The following is an 18,307-nucleotide window of genomic DNA, read 5'->3' as shown; positions in this document are numbered from 1 at the left end:
CATACAAGACGGATGGAGAGGAAACCGATAGTTCCCCAGTTAGATGACTAGTAAGTAGCTTAAAGCCATGGAAACAGTTTCACTGTTAGGGACTAATGAGTAGCTAAACATCATGGTTTCCAGTGAAATACCAATTCAGCAGTGATGTTATATTGACTATTCACTGTGTTATTTGAACAAAGAACACCAACCCTCCCTGATTGACAGGTATTTCACTGAGGGATAACATATGACAGCTATATACAGACAACTTACCTGTGTTAGGCCGCTGGGCCTAGTGATATCCTCTCCATACTGACTGATTACAGAGTCGGACCCGTAGCAACTGAAAAATGGAATTATACTATTAGATTCAGACCTGTACAAATATGGAGAAAGGAATACGTAATTCATATATTGACATCAGTTCTTACTAAAGAACAAGTAAAACTTTTAATAGCAATAATTGTGAAAATGAAAACAAACATATATTAAGGGTCTCTGAAATGATACATGTCATGTAAAGAGCCATATAACCGAGTCAATATAAGCGGTATTGAACTAAAACTTGAACTTGATTTGTACCATATTATTACAAAGCTGAATTGTAGATTTCAGCTCATTATCCGACAGGCACAATAAAATTTTTTTTAAAAAAAGACAGAAAATCTCAATGGAAGGACAGACAGAAAGACAGACAGAGAAGAAAAACTCTGGTACCACTGATTTTAATGGACTGAAAATTATAATTGACTGATAACTAACTCACCTGCCCAATTGGGAGTCGAATGCCACAACAGCATTATCTCTTTCCAGTGCCAGGACTAGACAGGGACCAGAGGTCAACAAGGGAACCTACAAAAAAGGTCAAAGGTCATATTGACATCATCAAAACTCTAAAAGCAGATCAGAGGAATTGTGGGTAGAGTTGTAATGGTTTATAATTAGAAAATGAAAGTACTTTTGGTACCTTGATGATTGAGGTAAATCTTACGTCTCAAGAAAGTAAAGATTTATTTCCTGTCTATAATTTGACACCTTATCCAAACAATAATGCAATAAGGTTCAGTATGTTGATATTGATCGAGAGACTTAAAAAATAACATATTAAGATATTTATACTTTGTACTTTTATTTCATGGTTCTGCCCATCTTTGCTAGCCAAGACTTCTGATTACGTTAAACTCCACGAACCCTTGACAGATATAATCGTCAGCTCTGGTCCTCTAGCAGAGATTTGAAATTACCACCCATTACACATGAAATTTTCGACCAATCAAAACGAGTGTACTGATGTACTTCCTCAGTGATGTTTATTAACCCACATGGAGGCTTGTGTCATTTTGATGAGATATGTGATCAGTAACATCTATCAATTGATCAAATATGTTTCCCCGAAGATTGTACGTCTCTGTATTTAGATAAAATGCCATGACATAGTCGACAATGTAGCTCTGTACTGGGCTCAGCAATTTTTGTTTACTGCAAAACAAAGCCTGGTGGTAATCCCGATTTGATTGGATGCCCTCCAGTGCGCGACGGTTAAAACATGACTATATATCTGCCAAGGGTTCGTGGAGTGTACCGTAATCAGAAGCTTTGGCTAGCGAAGATGGGTTCTGCCTGATTCCTACTAATTCTGAGCTCGGCTACATACCTGTTGGAAGCTGCCAGCCTGTATCACATGTAGGTAGTGTTCGGCCTGTTTCTGTGTGAACCACAACATTCGGGTACCAACAATCTCAAACCTGTTGACAAAGAACACAACAGTTCAGATGGATTTTATTTTAAACAAAAGATTTGGATTAAAGTTAGTACACCACAACTATCTTAACACATTAACAGATATTTACAAAAGTGATAGATTTCCTCGACTATACAATATCTCAGAACTAGTGAATTACGACAACATCTAGTATTCTTACTATTGATCAACAATATCAACAAGATATTATCAACATTTAGTTTTTTAGGGGCTAAACATCCTCAAAACAGCCAGAGTCACATGACGATAGGCGCATCGAGGAAACACCCAGGGTCACATGACGATAGGCGCATCGAGGAAACACCCAGGGTCACATGACGATAGGCGCATCGAGGAAACACCCAGGGTCACATGATGATAGGCGCATCGAGGAAACACCCAGGGTCACATGACGATAGGCGCATCGAGGAAACACCCAGAGTAAGAAAACAAAAAACAGAAACACAGAGAAGTGAGGACAGAAAGGAAAGATTTCAGATCCAATGTGTTGTACTGGGGGCATAAGATCTATTTTGGTCTCTTCAATGTCCCCTAAATAGATGACATGGAAAATATCCCTGATTCTTCAGGGAGATCACTTTAAGTCACCTTAATATGGAATCAACCTCCCCTGTAGGGGGCACCACAATTAGTTACTTCGTACAACAAGCCGTGAGATACATCAGACATACTCTTTCCCTGTCCCTGTACGAGTTTATTATTGATGCGCAAATGACACTATTGAATTCTAACTTGAAATAGACAGAATTAGAAAATGTCTGCAAGACATAAATGCCGCCGATGCCACTTGACACCTTTAAACACAATTCGGCAAGGATCGCATCAGCAGTTCCTGATATTAGGTAGTTACATTGCATCGGGACGGGACGGGATGGGACAGGAAGGGATGGGACGGGAAGGGATGGGACGGGAAGGGACGGAACAGACGGGACAGACATAAGTAACACTATATGCCCCCCACCCCCTTTTATGGTGGAGGTATAACGAGGGCAAAATTAAAAACAAATATATACAAAGAGACCCTGAGGGAAAAGACCAGGAGTTCCAGGAGAACAAGTACCTTCAATGAATGAATGAATTGATAGGATATAATCAAAATGTTTAAATTTACTCCTCCTTGATTTAAATATAACGATGTATTAAGAAACTGTACCCATTTGAAATAAGTCCCTCTATTACATCAGCATAGCCACACTTCCTCCGCCCCTTGGGCCGCACCAGGCCTGGCTTCAAGACTACACAAGTCGTCTGTAACAGAAGCTGGTGCATGGATTCTGAAACAAAGACAACATCTGTAACAATCAGAAGTCTCTCATAAACAGATATACCAAGTACACTCAATAATAAACAGATATACCAAGTACACTCAATAATAAACAGATATACCAAGTACACTCAATAATAAACAGATATACCAAGTACACTCAATAAGTCTTTATGAAAACATCACAGTCGCAATTTTATGTCAACATTAATAAAAGTAGTATTTTTATTTATGTCAAAATCAAAGCTAGGATTTTGTCAACAACTAGGTGATGTTTTAATATTTTTGTGTTACGATCAAATTTTATGTAGATATCAAAGTGGTTATTTTATTATGACAAAAACTAGGTTATTTTTTTTGTCAATATGAAAGCAGTGATTTTATGTCAACATTTGAAAGTGATTATCTTATTTACCTGTTAGAGTGTCATCACCAGCAGTATGTTTATCGTGCACCAAAACATCTCTCTCTTCGTAAAACTTTAACGCTATAGTTTCATCCTCGGCTGGACATTCAATCTAAAACAGGAAGCAGTTGATCCAATATTTTCTGTTATATTTAACCCTGATAGTCGGTGTTTTAAGATTTCTTGTACTATTCCTTGAATTAAAATTTCATCAGTGATAGCTGAAGTTATGATACTTTAGATTCGTATATACTGTATTTAATCCGCCAATAACCCCCTGTTAAGTAATAAGCCCACTCATATCTCCTGCAGGTCACTGAAAATGCTAACAGTATGTTAAATACCAATACATGTATATGTATATCAATGTCCAGCAAATAGCCCATGTACCCCCTACTTTAAGGGGATATGACAAGTGCAGGAAACAAGAAACTGATCATCATGAAAATTTACATGAGTGAATTAGCAATTTCTTTATTGCAAATCATTACTATGATTTTCCGTGCTAATTTTATCAAAATATAGACTTTTTGGAAAAAAACATTCAATTTTTTATTAAAAAAATGATTGTTTCAAAATAAAGATAAAAAACTGGCAAACTTCTTTGTAAATATATTACGCTGAGAAACTATCCCTGCAAGTAAGAATTTTATTTTTGGGGGGCATTCTTATATCACAAAAATATGGACGATTAAACATTTACTGCAAGAAGATTTATTTTGTCATAAATGAAATCATAATACTACCTTTTTTGCAATTATACATAATCATGATGTTATTATGTTAAGGAAGAATAAAAACTTAACCTTACAAAGAAATAAAAATAATACATTACATTGTGGTTTCTCTTTTTATTAAGTAAAGAAAGAGTTATCTCCCCTTTTATATTTTATCACAGTGCTCTGTTCTTTTACTGTTATCTAAGCTTTTACACACTGACATTGACCCTGAAAACATCTCCTTTGTTATATGCACAGGGGGGATAACTCTTACAAGCTTTACTCAAATGTTTGTCTAATGTTCTATTGGCAAGTCTACTTCTCAGGAGATAGCTTTTTATGAGCTTATAAACATATCCAATTAAAATCTGCATCTTCACAGGTTGGCCCCTTGGTTCCTTTATTTAAAGGATGAATATGAGGCTAACAAACCTCGGGGCCTGCCATTTTTCTGTTAATTTTGATATGATATCCAGAATAAAAATTGCTTTGGAATCATGCCATATTTCAATATTAAGACCATTACTTTCATTTGTATTTGATTAATTGTGAACATTTAAGAAGACAAGGAGGTAATTAATGCTAAAATTTTCCGATCATCAATAAATAAATAGATCTTTAAACCCAAAGAAATAACGTTTCTTTCATTACCACTAGTTAATTAATGAAGATAAAGGGAGATAATTAACAAAAATGGACACCATACAATAATTAGTTGCTGTCACTGTGAACAAAACCTACCTGTTCCATCTGGAGGCTGGGAATGGCAGAACAACATAGGCCCTCAGGGAAGAACTGTTTCTGTTCTGTCACAGCTGTGAGGTAATCTTTGGAGGCTGTGGACCAAACAATAAACAATTCATATTTTGTTTATTTCACATACAATGATCCGTTACCTTGTCTCATATATCAATAATCAGCATCCATAATGAAATATGTCTTTATAATAGTCTTTCTCACCTTTGAATTATATTTTTTTTGTGATTTATGATGAGAATTGTTCGCATATACCATTCACATGCAGCAATTAGATAAAGTGTCCTGCTCAATATTATTTTAAGTTCACAAAACCATGGCATCACAGACTGATCTGTTTCTTGGCTCCCCATATTTCCATTAATTTTTACTAAACTCTTATGTTTATTCCAGAATTAACTGTAAGGGAGGTGTTCAGGTAGGGACACTTGTTCTCACATACTTCACAGGGTTATCCAACCATTGCTAGGAAAAAAAAAAAGATCAATCTTACACAGGGGGTGGGGGGTAAAGACAGCTGGTACGCGGCTATATGACGCTGTTACGATAATGTAACATCACCAAGTTGTAAATGATGACGTCATAATAAATTTACACGCACATTCCAAGGAGCATTGAAGATGGCACGATGAAAAACCTTCATACAAACTTATGTTTGGTTGCAAGTATGTGAGAAAAATAATCAATCACGGGTCTGTTCCGCGAACAAGGATATCTCAACCCTCATGTAAGAGTTTGGCTGGCCAGCACTCGGCAAGCCTTGTGCTGACTGGCCAAACTCTTACACTCGGGTTGAGATATCCCTGTCCACGGAACAGACCCGTGATAGATTCTATTATTCTATATCTAATGGGTGGTGGGTAAAACTCATTTTTTCTAGTAATGTATACAAAATTAGTTACGGGGGTATATCATTTGAAGAGTGGTGGGGACTCTCTGAAAAAATATCTGCCACTCACCCCACATGGATAATTTTTGACAGCCCTTACACTATTTTATCCTTGAGTTTTGTATGAGATATATGCTTCAACAGGGTGAACCTGGTCCAATATTAACATTATTTACCGTGGAGAGCATTGAGAACAGGGTCCATCCCAAACACGCCTCTCCAATAAAACTGGCTGAGTCGTCTGGCTCCCTGAGGGTCCATTGGCCCCAATAGATCGAGCAAATATTTCACTGCGTTCTCTCGCTCCAGAGTAAGGTAAACACAGGGGCCTGAGGTTAGGTATGTCAAATGTTTCTCCAACAACTCAGCATCCTGGAATTGAAATTTGTATCTGCATGTTTGTGTAATGATAAATGGGTACTTGACATGTAATTTGAGGCTATTGTATAGTTGCTTAACCCTTTCAACCCTATGAAACTTTAGTGGACTCTGTCATTCATTTATAATTTTAAGTCCAATATGGTCAGAAGGGGTGAAAGGGTTAACAAAACTTTTGTGAAAAACCTAATGATCGAATAACAACATAATGATATTTATCAATGTAATTTGTCGAATCTATTTGTATAGGTCATTAATTAGTCTAAGATCAACAAGGAAAACATTGAAGATTCTGTTTTCGTTACATATAAATTATGATAAAATTACAAAAATATGTTGAATGATAGAATATATACCCTACTGATGAAATAATGTGAGAATCAATACATTAATTTAGTTCTTTATAATTAAAATTAAAACTGGGAAATTATCCACTGGTAATGGGGAATCTCTAAATTCTAATGCGAAGCTCAACACTCTATATATGCAAATGAGCTGCAGAAAATATGGTATGCATGTACAAACTGGTTGTTTTCAAGAATGTCTGACTGCATGGCTATCAAACAGTTTACCTAACATTAATCTGACTGCATGGCTGTCAAACAGTTTACCTAACATTAATCTGACTGCATGGCTGTCAAACAGTTTACCTAACATTAATCTGACTGCATGGCTGTCAAACAGTTTACCTAACATTAATCTGACTGCATGGCTGTCAAACAGTTTACCTAACATTAATCTGACTGCATGGCTATCAAACAGTTTACCTAACATTAATCTGACTGCATGGCTATCAAACAGTTTACCTAACATTAATCTGACTGCATGGCTATCAAACAGTTTACCTAACATTAATCTGACTGCATGGCTGTCAACAGTTTACCTAACATTAATCTGACTGCATGGCTATCAAACAGTTTACCTAACATTAATCTGACTGCATGGCTGTCAAACAGTTTACCTAACATTAATCTGACTGCATGGCTGTCAAACAGTTTACCTAACATTAATCTGACTGCATGGCTATCAAACAGTTTACCTAACATTAATCTGACTGCATGGCTATCAAACAGTTTACCTAACATTAATAACGAACTATTTCAAGTTTATCTAACAACTGCTGCACAGTGTTAGTCCTTGACTTGATTTTATGTCAAAAAATGAGAATATTTATCGTACTGTATGAAGTAATACCTACCATGTCCTTCCCTTCCACTAGAGATGCTGCCTGATCTCTGTCCAACACACACATACGAAGTCCCGCGATGTGGAATTTCTCCTGCACAATCTTTTTCAGAATTTTTGACAAGTGTCTACGGACAGCACGGGGTTTGATTAGGAGGAAAGTTGTAAATGGCTGCGGTCCTCGTTGCATCAGATCAAAAATGGACTCCTTTGTCACAGGTGTCCCTCTGTACGACACAGAAGCACTGGTATACATACAGGGTTAAAAACTAACACACATCAATTAAAATATTAAATTTAAAAGAATAGAAAATGTTTCTAAATGACATATACATGTATAAGACCAGGTATCAGGCAAAGAGTAGCAGAATTGAGTAATTTTGGTCTAATTACAATAATACAGCATAGTATTGCTATAATTGTAACACAACAGCATAGTCGAGATCAACATCAGTCTTTAGATCAATCATTTTACACCTTTGTGTACACATGCTCTACCCTGATCCTTTGTTTTTTTGAAGGTGACAGTGTACATACCATACTAGTACTTATGAGTCATCGAATCATCCTGTATAAACTTTCATTGGTCATGTAACAAAATCCTTACATAAACCAAACTATATATATTATAAACTTCATTTATTTTACAACAATTGCGAAGCGAGTTATATCAACTTATATCAATCACACTTTTTTACCTGGATTGAAGCGAGTGAGAGGTCTTACTGTGGGAAGAAATCAGAGTACCCGAGGAAAACCCAGGTAGTTGGGCAAGTGACCCAATATTTTACTATTATATATAATATAAACTTTTATTTATTTATTTTACAACAATTGCGAAACGAGTTATATCAACTTATATCAATCACACTGTTTTGCCTGGACTGAAGCCAGCGAGGGGTCTTACTGTGGGAGGAAATCAGAGTACCCGAGGAAAACCCAGGTAGTCGGGCAAGTGACCCCATACCTTTTTACTATATTTTCATCCATGGTTTGGTTTGTTCGATATGGTTTTGCACTATTTTACATCCTATGAATAGCTAAGGTCCACTGTTCTGTTTTACACAATGTATATGACCTCTGTATCATTGTGACATTCTTTCAATCTGATATCAACTGGTAAAACAAATATTTTTCTATTTACTAAAAGACACTTTTTTATGAAAATGCTATGTTAAGTGTGATACATGTACCAACTACCAAAGATATCACTATAGTCTTTAAGTAAGCTTGAGTGACAGGGCATTATTCAGACTTCAGCCATTTTGAAATACAAAATGTAGTCCTAATGTCTTCTTGGAGGTAAAATTGCATGTACATGTATATCACAACATTAAAATTGTTCTAACCTGATAAAACTATCAGTGATAATGAACACATGCATTTTTGTGTTTTTTCTCACAAACTCAATTACTATTTAGAAAATTAATGTTCGGACAAATTCTATATGTTTATCATTTCTTTAATTAAATGCTTTGTGTATTGTTCTATAGGTTTTTATTGTTGCTACGTTTTTAATCCATGCAACATGCATAATTATATGGCAGCAATTTTAGGTCCAACTAATAATTTCTGTCTTTTAGGAGAAATAGCCATTCACTCCTACTTTTGTGACTCACTAGTATGCTTATACATATGAATACCCATTGTTGAAAAACCTCATTACAATAGTGGCTATTTTATTGGCTCAGTCACATTTTCCTTCTGGAATTTCTGCCAATCAGATTTTAGGTAACATACGCTTTATCAACAACAGTGGAACAAGTGATCTCAAAAACGTGTCTGAGTTGACCCGGGGATGATAAGTGTGCAAACAGCCATAGGTATCCGACAACAATGAATACCCTGCTATTATAGTTACAGATAGTAAATCTTGTGTGACTTATAGTAGGGTTCATACGGATAATGTCAAACCAAATTCAAGGCTTTTTCAATGTCTTAATTAAATATTCAAGGCCCATTTTACCCGTCATCTAAGTCATCTTGAGAGGGAACAACAGAATAAAAAGGCAACTTATAACTATCCACTTGATCAAAATACAACTTGACCTGCCTATTCTTAATGTCTGTAGGGGAGGCGGCATATACAAAGTTGATTCCAAATGATCATTGGCCAGGGTTTCACTTATCATAATGAAACCTTAATATTCAAGGCTTTTTTAAGGCTGTAAAGCAATTTTCAAGGCTTTTCAAGGCCCAAGGTGAAATTCAAGACTTTCTCAAGGCCAGTGCTAACCCTGTTATACCCACCGTTCCTTTTCCTGTGTACAGTGTCTGACACTGGGGAGATAAGGCAGCAGTGATCGTGAGTGAGGATCGGCGAACAGCTCACGATCAGTGAAGAAGGAGCGGGCGAAGGAGTAAGCCTCCTCAGGGGTATGTGGCATCAGGTAGTCTATGTGACCACTCTGGGAGTTCTGTGACAGATTATTAATGACGGAATTCAATTTCTCAAATCCGCCAATTCCTCTCAGGACTAGAACAAGTGCAGGTTCTGAAATATCAAAATATAATTATTAAATTTTAATTAAAGTACATGTAATTTCAATTTTGTACAATGAGTTTGATACAATTTAGAATGCTACTATTATAACAATTCAACTTCAATTTTAAAAAGCGTCTGCACATATTCAATGTTATTCATTGATAAAAACCCATTACAAATAGAACCCCAACCCCCCCAAAAAAAAACCCCAATGTACTCATCAAATATGAAATCAAACAAATTACTCATCAAATGCAAGAAAATGAGATTTTAAATTTTTACTTTACAAGAATTTAACTCACATGAAAAATGTTTGCAATTGTATGTTAAAGGATATTTTTGTACAGTTATACAAAGTAACTGTAGTTTGCTAGAACATTATTTAATATATCAAATCATTGTTAAAACAAAACTAACATTTTAGCTTGAACCCATGGGAGGAATCCAGAAATTCTAAGCATGGTGGGTACTGGAGAAAATACAGTGTATTTATACATTATTGTCTTCTTTTGAGGACTATAGTCTGAGAATGTGGTCAAGGGATGGCATAGTACATGTACACGAGTCGGAGGCGAGGGCACTACTACATCTCGAAACAACACTCACCATCTGTAAGTGTATGGATATTTTTCTTCCAATGGCGGTCCCCGACCTCGTAGGGAGTGACCTCTTTGGCCTGAGATAGGGTCAGGGAGGGCACCCACTTGATTCCCAGTAATTCAAATCCCTCAGTCAAGGTGAGGTTCATGGGCGTCTTACTGTACGGCACCATGTTAGATAGCTGACCTGGAGATACAAATCAATTCAGTCGAATTACATACATGTACATTGTAACTCACCTGTTCTGCTTTACAAATGATTTACTCCCAAATCCACTTTTTACTTATTACAAAAAATGAATAAACTTCCATCTTCATACAGTGATAGTATTGGAGCATCTTGTGTAAATTATAGATATATACATGTAAATATTGATGTGATGCAAAACAAATACAGGCAGCAAATTTCATTAAAAACACTTACATTTGTATCTAGTCTTAATTTTCGAAATTCACCTAAATACGTCATTTACCCAAAATATATCATTCTTCCTGATCATGAGATGTGGTCTTCAGAAGAAAAGCAGAGAATACCAACATGTAATTAAAATAATTCCGCAAAACTAATATAACATGGCTAAAAGGAGACCCTAAGTACATAAACTATATTTTACTAAATATAAGACCAGCTGTATCAGAGGGGATAGCTGGTTTCTGCTTCATCGCTGACATCAGCCATGTTAATACAGGTGATGTCATGTCCTCCAAATACCTGTATACCTGGTAATTTTCGCCCCCGTTTAATTTTCACCATTTTCGCCCTTTGAAGATAGGGCGAATTTAAGACGAGGCAAACATTTCTATACCACAGTACATGGGCCAAGTGTAGTCTGATCACAAACATACCCTCTTACTTTTCAACTATCAAATCATGTACTAGGCTAATGGCATTTCCAATTGATAAACAATACATACATTATAAGTTATTTAAAAAGTTAAGTCAATTTTTTTTTAAATTATGTAGTCCGGTCATGATAAAAATGAAATACATAGTGGCATCAAATTCCTGCAGTGGAAAAGACTAATTTTATGAGTTCACCATCGCTTAATTGTGGCTTCCATTATATGAACATGTATGTACACGTAAACAAGAGTAAAACACTGGTCAGTCATTAGTCATGGCAAGGAGAACTTACAATTGATCGTGTTTGCTTAAAATCACCCATGCATACCCGATACTACTTGAATCAGTAGGGAATTTAAAACAGGGCGAATATGTTTTGTGTTGCTTAAGGGCAAAAATAAACAGGGGCGAAAATTACCAGGTATACAGTATTATAAGAGCTTAGGTGATGAAATCAGAACCACCAGGTATATACAGCAAGCATTAAAAAGTCATTTTAATTTCATTATCCCACTCAGAAATGTTTTCCAATGAGATAATAAATGTTAACTATAGACCTTTCCATGATCTTATTAACGGACATTTACCCACTGGCATTTTCAGGTCATTTATATTGTTTGATGAATGTCATTTGCAGCAGTCAAAACTTACCAACAAGTAGGCCACAACTCTTGAGGTTGTTATGGCCGAGTATGAGGAGAACGACCACCTCCTCCACCTCTGGGTTAGTGTAGAGCTTGGGCACGACAAAACTTGGGTTCACACTAATCTCGTAGTCCACACACTAAAAACACATAGAATTGAGTTACGTTTACGAATTAATTAAATGAATAATTGATATTGAGAGTGCCCAATCAGGAAATAAAACTGAACTGTATAGATATATTTTCATACCTTGCTGAGCTCTCCACCCAGGACAGCCTGTAGTCCATCAGAGTAGCGCGCTGCATGGAACAGTTGTTTGGAGTTGAGAGGAAAGTCCACAGCCTTCTGTATTGTACCTGGAGGGATTGGGGGGGGTAGCATAATCATTATTATTCAGATGCTTATGACTTGGTATATAATTTATATAAACATTACAAAATTGTACACTTAAATTTGATTCAATCATGAACCCTGATATGTCTAAGACTTGTCCATGACTCTCTAGTTTATAAGGCTCACTCATGCCGCCTCCCTTTTACCCTATTCCCTATTATCAGTCAACAGGTATTTAACTCATCAATATGACTCACTATAATGTATAAGACTCACCTTTGTTTCCCTGTATTTTATCAAACTCATCCATGACTCAATGTAGTTTATTAGACTCACCCATGACTCATTTTAGTATAAAAGACTCACCCATGTCCCCTTGTAGTGTATTAAACTCACCCATCACCCCCAGTAGTATATTTGACTCATCCATGACCCCCTGTAGTATATAAGATATATTAGCCCATGACTCCCTGTTGTATATTAGACTCAGCCATGTCCCCTTGTAGTGTATTAAACTCACCCATCACCCCCAGTAGTATATTTGACTCATCCATGACCCCCTGTAGTATATTAGATATATTAGCCCATGACTCCCTGTTGTATATTAGACTCAGCCATGTCCCCTTGTAGTGTATTAAACTCACCCATCACCCCCAGTAGTATATTTGACTCACCCATGACCCCCTGTAGTATATAAGACTCACCCATGACCCCCTGTAGTATATAAGACTCACCCATGACTCTCTGTTGTATATTAGACTCAGCCATGACTCCCTGTTGTATATTAGACTCACCCATGTCCTCCAGTAGTATATTAGACTCAGCCATGACTCCCTGTTGTATATTAGACTGGCCCATGACTCCCTGTAGTATATTAGACTCAGCCATGACTCCCTGTAGTATATTAGACTGGCCCATGACTCCCTGTAGTATATTAGACTGGCCCATGACTCCCTGTAGTATATTAGACTGGCCCATGACTCCCTGATGTATATTAGACTGGCCCATGACTCCCTGATGTATATTAGACTCACTCATGATTCCCTGAACTTTATTTGACTCACCCATGAACCCCTGTAGTATATTAGACTTACCCATGACCCCCTGTAGTATATAAGATATATTAGCCCATGACTCCCTGTTGTATATTAGACTCAGCCATGTCCCCTTGTAGTGTATTAAACTCACCCATCACCCCCAGTAGTATATTTGACTCATCCATGACCCCCTGTAGTATATTAGATATATTAGCCCATGACTCCCTGTTGTATATTAGACTCAGCCATGTCCCCTTGTAGTGTATTAAACTCACCCATCACCCCCAGTAGTATATTTGACTCACCCATGACCCCCTGTAGTATATAAGACTCACCCATGACCCCCTGTAGTATATAAGACTCACCCATGACTCTCTGTTGTATATTAGACTCAGCCATGACTCCCTGTTGTATATTAGACTCACCCATGTCCTCCAGTAGTATATTAGACTCAGCCATGACTCCCTGTTGTATATTAGACTGGCCCATGACTCCCTGTAGTATATTAGACTCAGCCATGACTCCCTGTAGTATATTAGACTGGCCCATGACTCCCTGTAGTATATTAGACTGGCCCATGACTCCCTGTAGTATATTAGACTGGCCCATGACTCCCTGATGTATATTAGACTGGCCCATGACTCCCTGATGTATATTAGACTCACTCATGATTCCCTGAAGTTTATTAGACTCACCCATGAACCCCTGTAGTATATTAGACTTACCCATGACTCCCTGTAGTATATTAGACTCACTCATGACCCTCTGGATTAAGACTCACTCATCGCCTCCTGTAGTTTATTAGACTCATCCATGACCCCCTGTAGTATATTAGACTCAGCCATGACTCCCTGTTGTATATTAGACTCAGCCATGACTCCCTGTTGTATATTAGACTCAGCCATGACCTCCTGTAGTATATTAGACTCACCCATGACCTCCTGTAGTATATTAGACTCACCCATCACCCCTGTTGTATATTAGACTCACCAATGTCTTCCTGTAGTATATTAGACCTATCACCTATGACCCTCTGTAGTATATTAGATATATTAGCCTATGACTCCCTGTTGTATATTAGACTCAGCCATGACCTCCTGTAGTATATTAGACTCACCCATGACCTCCTGTAGTATATTAGACTCACCCATGACCTCCTGTAGTATATTAGACTCACCCATGACCCCTGTTGTATATTAGACTCACCCATGACTCCCTGTAGTGTGAGCTGTACCATGCAGGCCTCTATCAGACTGGCAGCATGATGTGCAGCATTCTCCTTTTCCAGCAGCAGTAATGTACATGGCAGAAGGGCTTCTGTGTTTCTCTCCTGGGGACAGAGCACTCTTACAAAGTCAGCTCCATCCACAACTTCAACTGGTTGAGTTCCAGGACAGAAGATAGGGGCTGCCTCACTCGCAATACCTAAATAAGGAAGTTGTTTGTACATATTGTATTAAACCTTTATAATATCAGCTAGATGTCCTATCCAAAACTATGGTCAAAGGTAAGGAGACTTCCTGATGATATTTCCTGCATTGTATAGACTTGGAAAATTGTCTTCTCAATGCATACACTGAATATGAACAAAAAAATATGGATTCAAGTGGACTTAAAAAGTATTCAACTGAAAGTACTGAACATATAAAGGATGGGGTATTTTATATATTAGAATCAAAGATTCAGAGGTAAAATTAAGCAATAAATGAGTTTCGACTTTTTTCTTTCAACTGGATAGGTAAATGCAGATGCATGTGTTTGAAAAATCATGAAAGAAAAATCAGAAAAAATCTCCACCATGTAGCTATAGTATGAAAGTCGCTGGAAAGATTTTCGTCTTTGATCATACACTACTGAATACATATGCCATTAACTGGCCATTATAATCATCCATTTATTTATCCCATTAATTTTGCCATTAATCAACCATGAATCCAGTTACTTTTCCAATAATAATGTCAATATTAATAGCCATCAAATCATCCATAAGCATGCAAATTCATAATGAACAGCATTAAAGACTTACCTAGAGAACAAGCTTTCTTCGTCGTTAATCTTGAACGCCTGATGCCCCTTATTTGGTAACCACGGCGCTGACATGTGGCCATTATGATACCGATACAACGAGGTCCAACACTTGGAGACATGACCAGAAAAATATCACTCTTTGTTGTTGAGGTCAATGTTGCTGGAGGCCGTCTGCTTGGCACAACCACAGGTTTATCGTCCCGTTCCCTGAATTCATTAAATGTTACCTTTTTCCCTTTACGTCCCTTGGGACTTCCACTGCGATGGTGATCCTTTTTGGTGTATGGTGTTCCGACATCTATAACACCACCAGGTGGCACTCTACCTCCGAACCAGCGAGTCAGTTCTATGTGTACGCGAGTTTGATTCCTTGGACAAAACAACAGACACTCGTCTCGTGAACTTCCACCATACAATGCACACAAAGAATTGGGGTCAGTCCTTCTGGCTAAGGATGGGTCTGAGGGCCCAACAGCATCAAGCCATATTGTTCTGCCAAATGTCCCCCTAATACATACTGCTAGTACTGGTCCAATGTTATTAAGCATTTCCAGATCAGTTTTAGCCTCAGAATTATCAGCAGGCATGGAAGGTTTTCCGGAGGCAAGATTGAGCAACTCAGGTGTGGGGTATAGTAAACGAACACCAGCCAGATCAAGACCTTCTTGTAATACTCGGTTAAATATACCCATAGTTGCACGTGGGTCCTGGAAAATCTTTTTATAAATGAGGGACATTGTGTTCTGGGTATCGTAATTCACACCAGCATCATTAATAATCAGGTCGGCGCTGGAATCCTCATTGTCAACAGTTTGGAAGAAGAAGCCAACAGAAGTGTTGAATACTTTCTGGGCAGCACTGTGATCGGGATTAATCTGCATGAACGTCGACAACGGTTTGTTGGTGATGTTCGGTAGCGGTGGACGGTACACGTAGGAGGGATTTCCTGTGGCGGGGTCGACCTGTGACGATGGTACTTCACCTGATACCAGGTCCTGTAGCCAAGGACACACCGTATGGAGGGTGTTGGTCGACAGGAATTTGGCAAGGTGTTGTTGAAACGGAGAACTATCCTTCACTTCATCTTTAACCTGTAACAAAGAAATCTGAATATAAGAAATATTACTTATAAAATTGTATACATAGAGGCCAATTTTCTAATATCATATCATTCTTTGTCCAATGCTCTATTATTTCCTATCTGCTCTGCAACTAAGTAATATGCCTGAATTCGATCATTTTTATTTCTGTTTCCAAATTTTCATTTAACCATTAATTTGTCCGACATCTGGAAGGCTCTAATGTACTACCTGTAACAGTAATGTGCTGTAAACCTCATGATAAACCTCAGTCTGATAAACGTTTACATATTTATCACCAAAAAAAACCCCTGGCCACAAATAAACCCTTGCCACAAATAAACCCTGGCCACAAATAAGCACCTTCTCACAATAAGCTCCCTTCTTCACTTTTGCAGGATCATCAATTCAAAATAGCAAGCCAAAAGTGATTCACGAATAAGCCCTCTCCAAACATACTAAAATTTTACACCAAGTGTTCATGTGAGGCTTTAACTTCTATTTTAGGATAAATACGGTAAAGTACAGATCAACATTATGTTGCTTTAATTGCCATCTTTGTTTCTAATGGAAATAGGCTAGAGGTATTGTGGGTTGTGATCTAATGAGCTTCAGAAAACAAATTTAAGGTATCTTAATTCTGAAGCTCAGCAAAGTGAAATGTTCATGTCACCATAGGCAGTCAGTATGATCAGCAGTGCAGGCAAAGAGTTAAGAACTACAAGGACATGGAAATTGAATTCTTTCATTTCTTTGTCTGATGGTTCTTAACTGTATGCTTTATATATAGATACATTTGTGTAGGAAAATCCTCATCTTGGATTTTTGTGTTAAAGATGTTCATGACTAACTTTTTCCTTTTTTGTATTTCATATTTTTGACTATAACCTTCAACATTTTGCATTAATTGATATTTTGACTAACTTACAATATTTTGAATTGCATTTGATATTTTGACTCGCTTTCAATATTTTGCATTTGATATTTTTGACTAACCTTCAATATTTTGCATTTGATATTTTGACTAACTTACAATATTTTGCGTTTGATATTTTTGACTAACCTTCAATATTTTATGTTTGATATTTTTGACTAACCTTCAATATTTTACGTTTGATATTTTTGACTAACCTTCAATATATTGCATATTTTTGACTTACCTTCAATATTTAGCATTTGATATTTTTACTAACTTTCAACATTTAGCATTTGACATTTTTTAATAACCTTCAATAGTATGCGTTTTATGTTTTTGATTAACCTTCAATATTTTGAGTTTGATATTTTTTGACTAACCATTAATTTTTTGTGTTTAATATTTTTATGACTAACATTTGATTTTTTTGCTTTTGATATTTTTATGAATTACCTTTGATTTTTTGTATTTGATATGTTTATTACGGAACTGTTCTGTAGGTGTAACAGCGACCACCAGAGCATGCTGTTCTTCCAACCATAACTGTTGTAGGCCCACCACATAGAAGGGCGGAGCCAGGTACTGGATTCCTCCCTCATTTTCCTTAGCATTTTGTGGTTGGAGGAAGTTGTAGTTATCAGGCACAAAGGACATTAACCATGTCAGCAGGACGGTGTAGCTGGCTGATAATCCAATACCTGAAACAATATCAAGTCATTATTTTATGTCCAAAGTTTCTAAATAAAACCAGGCATCAATCCCCTCATATATACCAAGACTATTCTGTTTGAAGTATTCTCTTTTATATCAGTTTAAAAAAATGAAGCCCTAGTTTGAGTGATGACAATTAAGATTTTCTTTAAATAGCAAAAGCAACCTTGACCTTGGCATCCTCAAACATATAGTTGCTTGAGGTATGTACTTGACCTGTGTGTATAATAGAGTTTAATAACAAGGGCCCAATGGGCCCAAATCGCTCACCTGCAATGCAGTGATCTTT

General features: G+C 37.0%; 1 protein-coding gene across 2 annotated transcripts in view; it reads right to left on the bottom strand.

Annotated features, from left to right (window-relative positions):
• Window positions 1-18,307, bottom strand: part of LOC117340288 — a 69,319-nt gene that overhangs the window by 27,559 nt on the left and 23,453 nt on the right. For both annotated transcript variants that reach the window (XM_033902054.1, XM_033902055.1), the window contains exons 13-27: window positions 17,761-18,005; window positions 15,311-16,403; window positions 14,491-14,709; window positions 12,164-12,270; window positions 11,921-12,053; window positions 10,433-10,612; window positions 9,592-9,835; window positions 7,355-7,568; window positions 5,955-6,150; window positions 4,875-4,969; window positions 3,424-3,526; window positions 2,898-3,018; window positions 1,637-1,727; window positions 749-834; window positions 256-325 (exon numbers count right to left, since the gene is read on the bottom strand). In XM_033902054.1, the coding sequence (XP_033757945.1) occupies window positions 256-325; window positions 749-834; window positions 1,637-1,727; window positions 2,898-3,018; window positions 3,424-3,526; window positions 4,875-4,969; window positions 5,955-6,150; window positions 7,355-7,568; window positions 9,592-9,835; window positions 10,433-10,612; window positions 11,921-12,053; window positions 12,164-12,270; window positions 14,491-14,709; window positions 15,311-16,403; window positions 17,761-18,005 (3,197 nt within the window). The remainder of the gene's footprint in view (window positions 1-255; window positions 326-748; window positions 835-1,636; window positions 1,728-2,897; window positions 3,019-3,423; window positions 3,527-4,874; window positions 4,970-5,954; window positions 6,151-7,354; window positions 7,569-9,591; window positions 9,836-10,432; window positions 10,613-11,920; window positions 12,054-12,163; window positions 12,271-14,490; window positions 14,710-15,310; window positions 16,404-17,760; window positions 18,006-18,307) is intronic.

Source organism: Pecten maximus, chromosome 13 (genome assembly GCF_902652985.1).
Source record: "Pecten maximus chromosome 13, xPecMax1.1, whole genome shotgun sequence".
NCBI lineage: Eukaryota > Metazoa > Mollusca > Bivalvia > Pectinida > Pectinidae > Pecten > Pecten maximus.
This window is presented reverse-complemented; position numbering and strand designations above follow the sequence as displayed.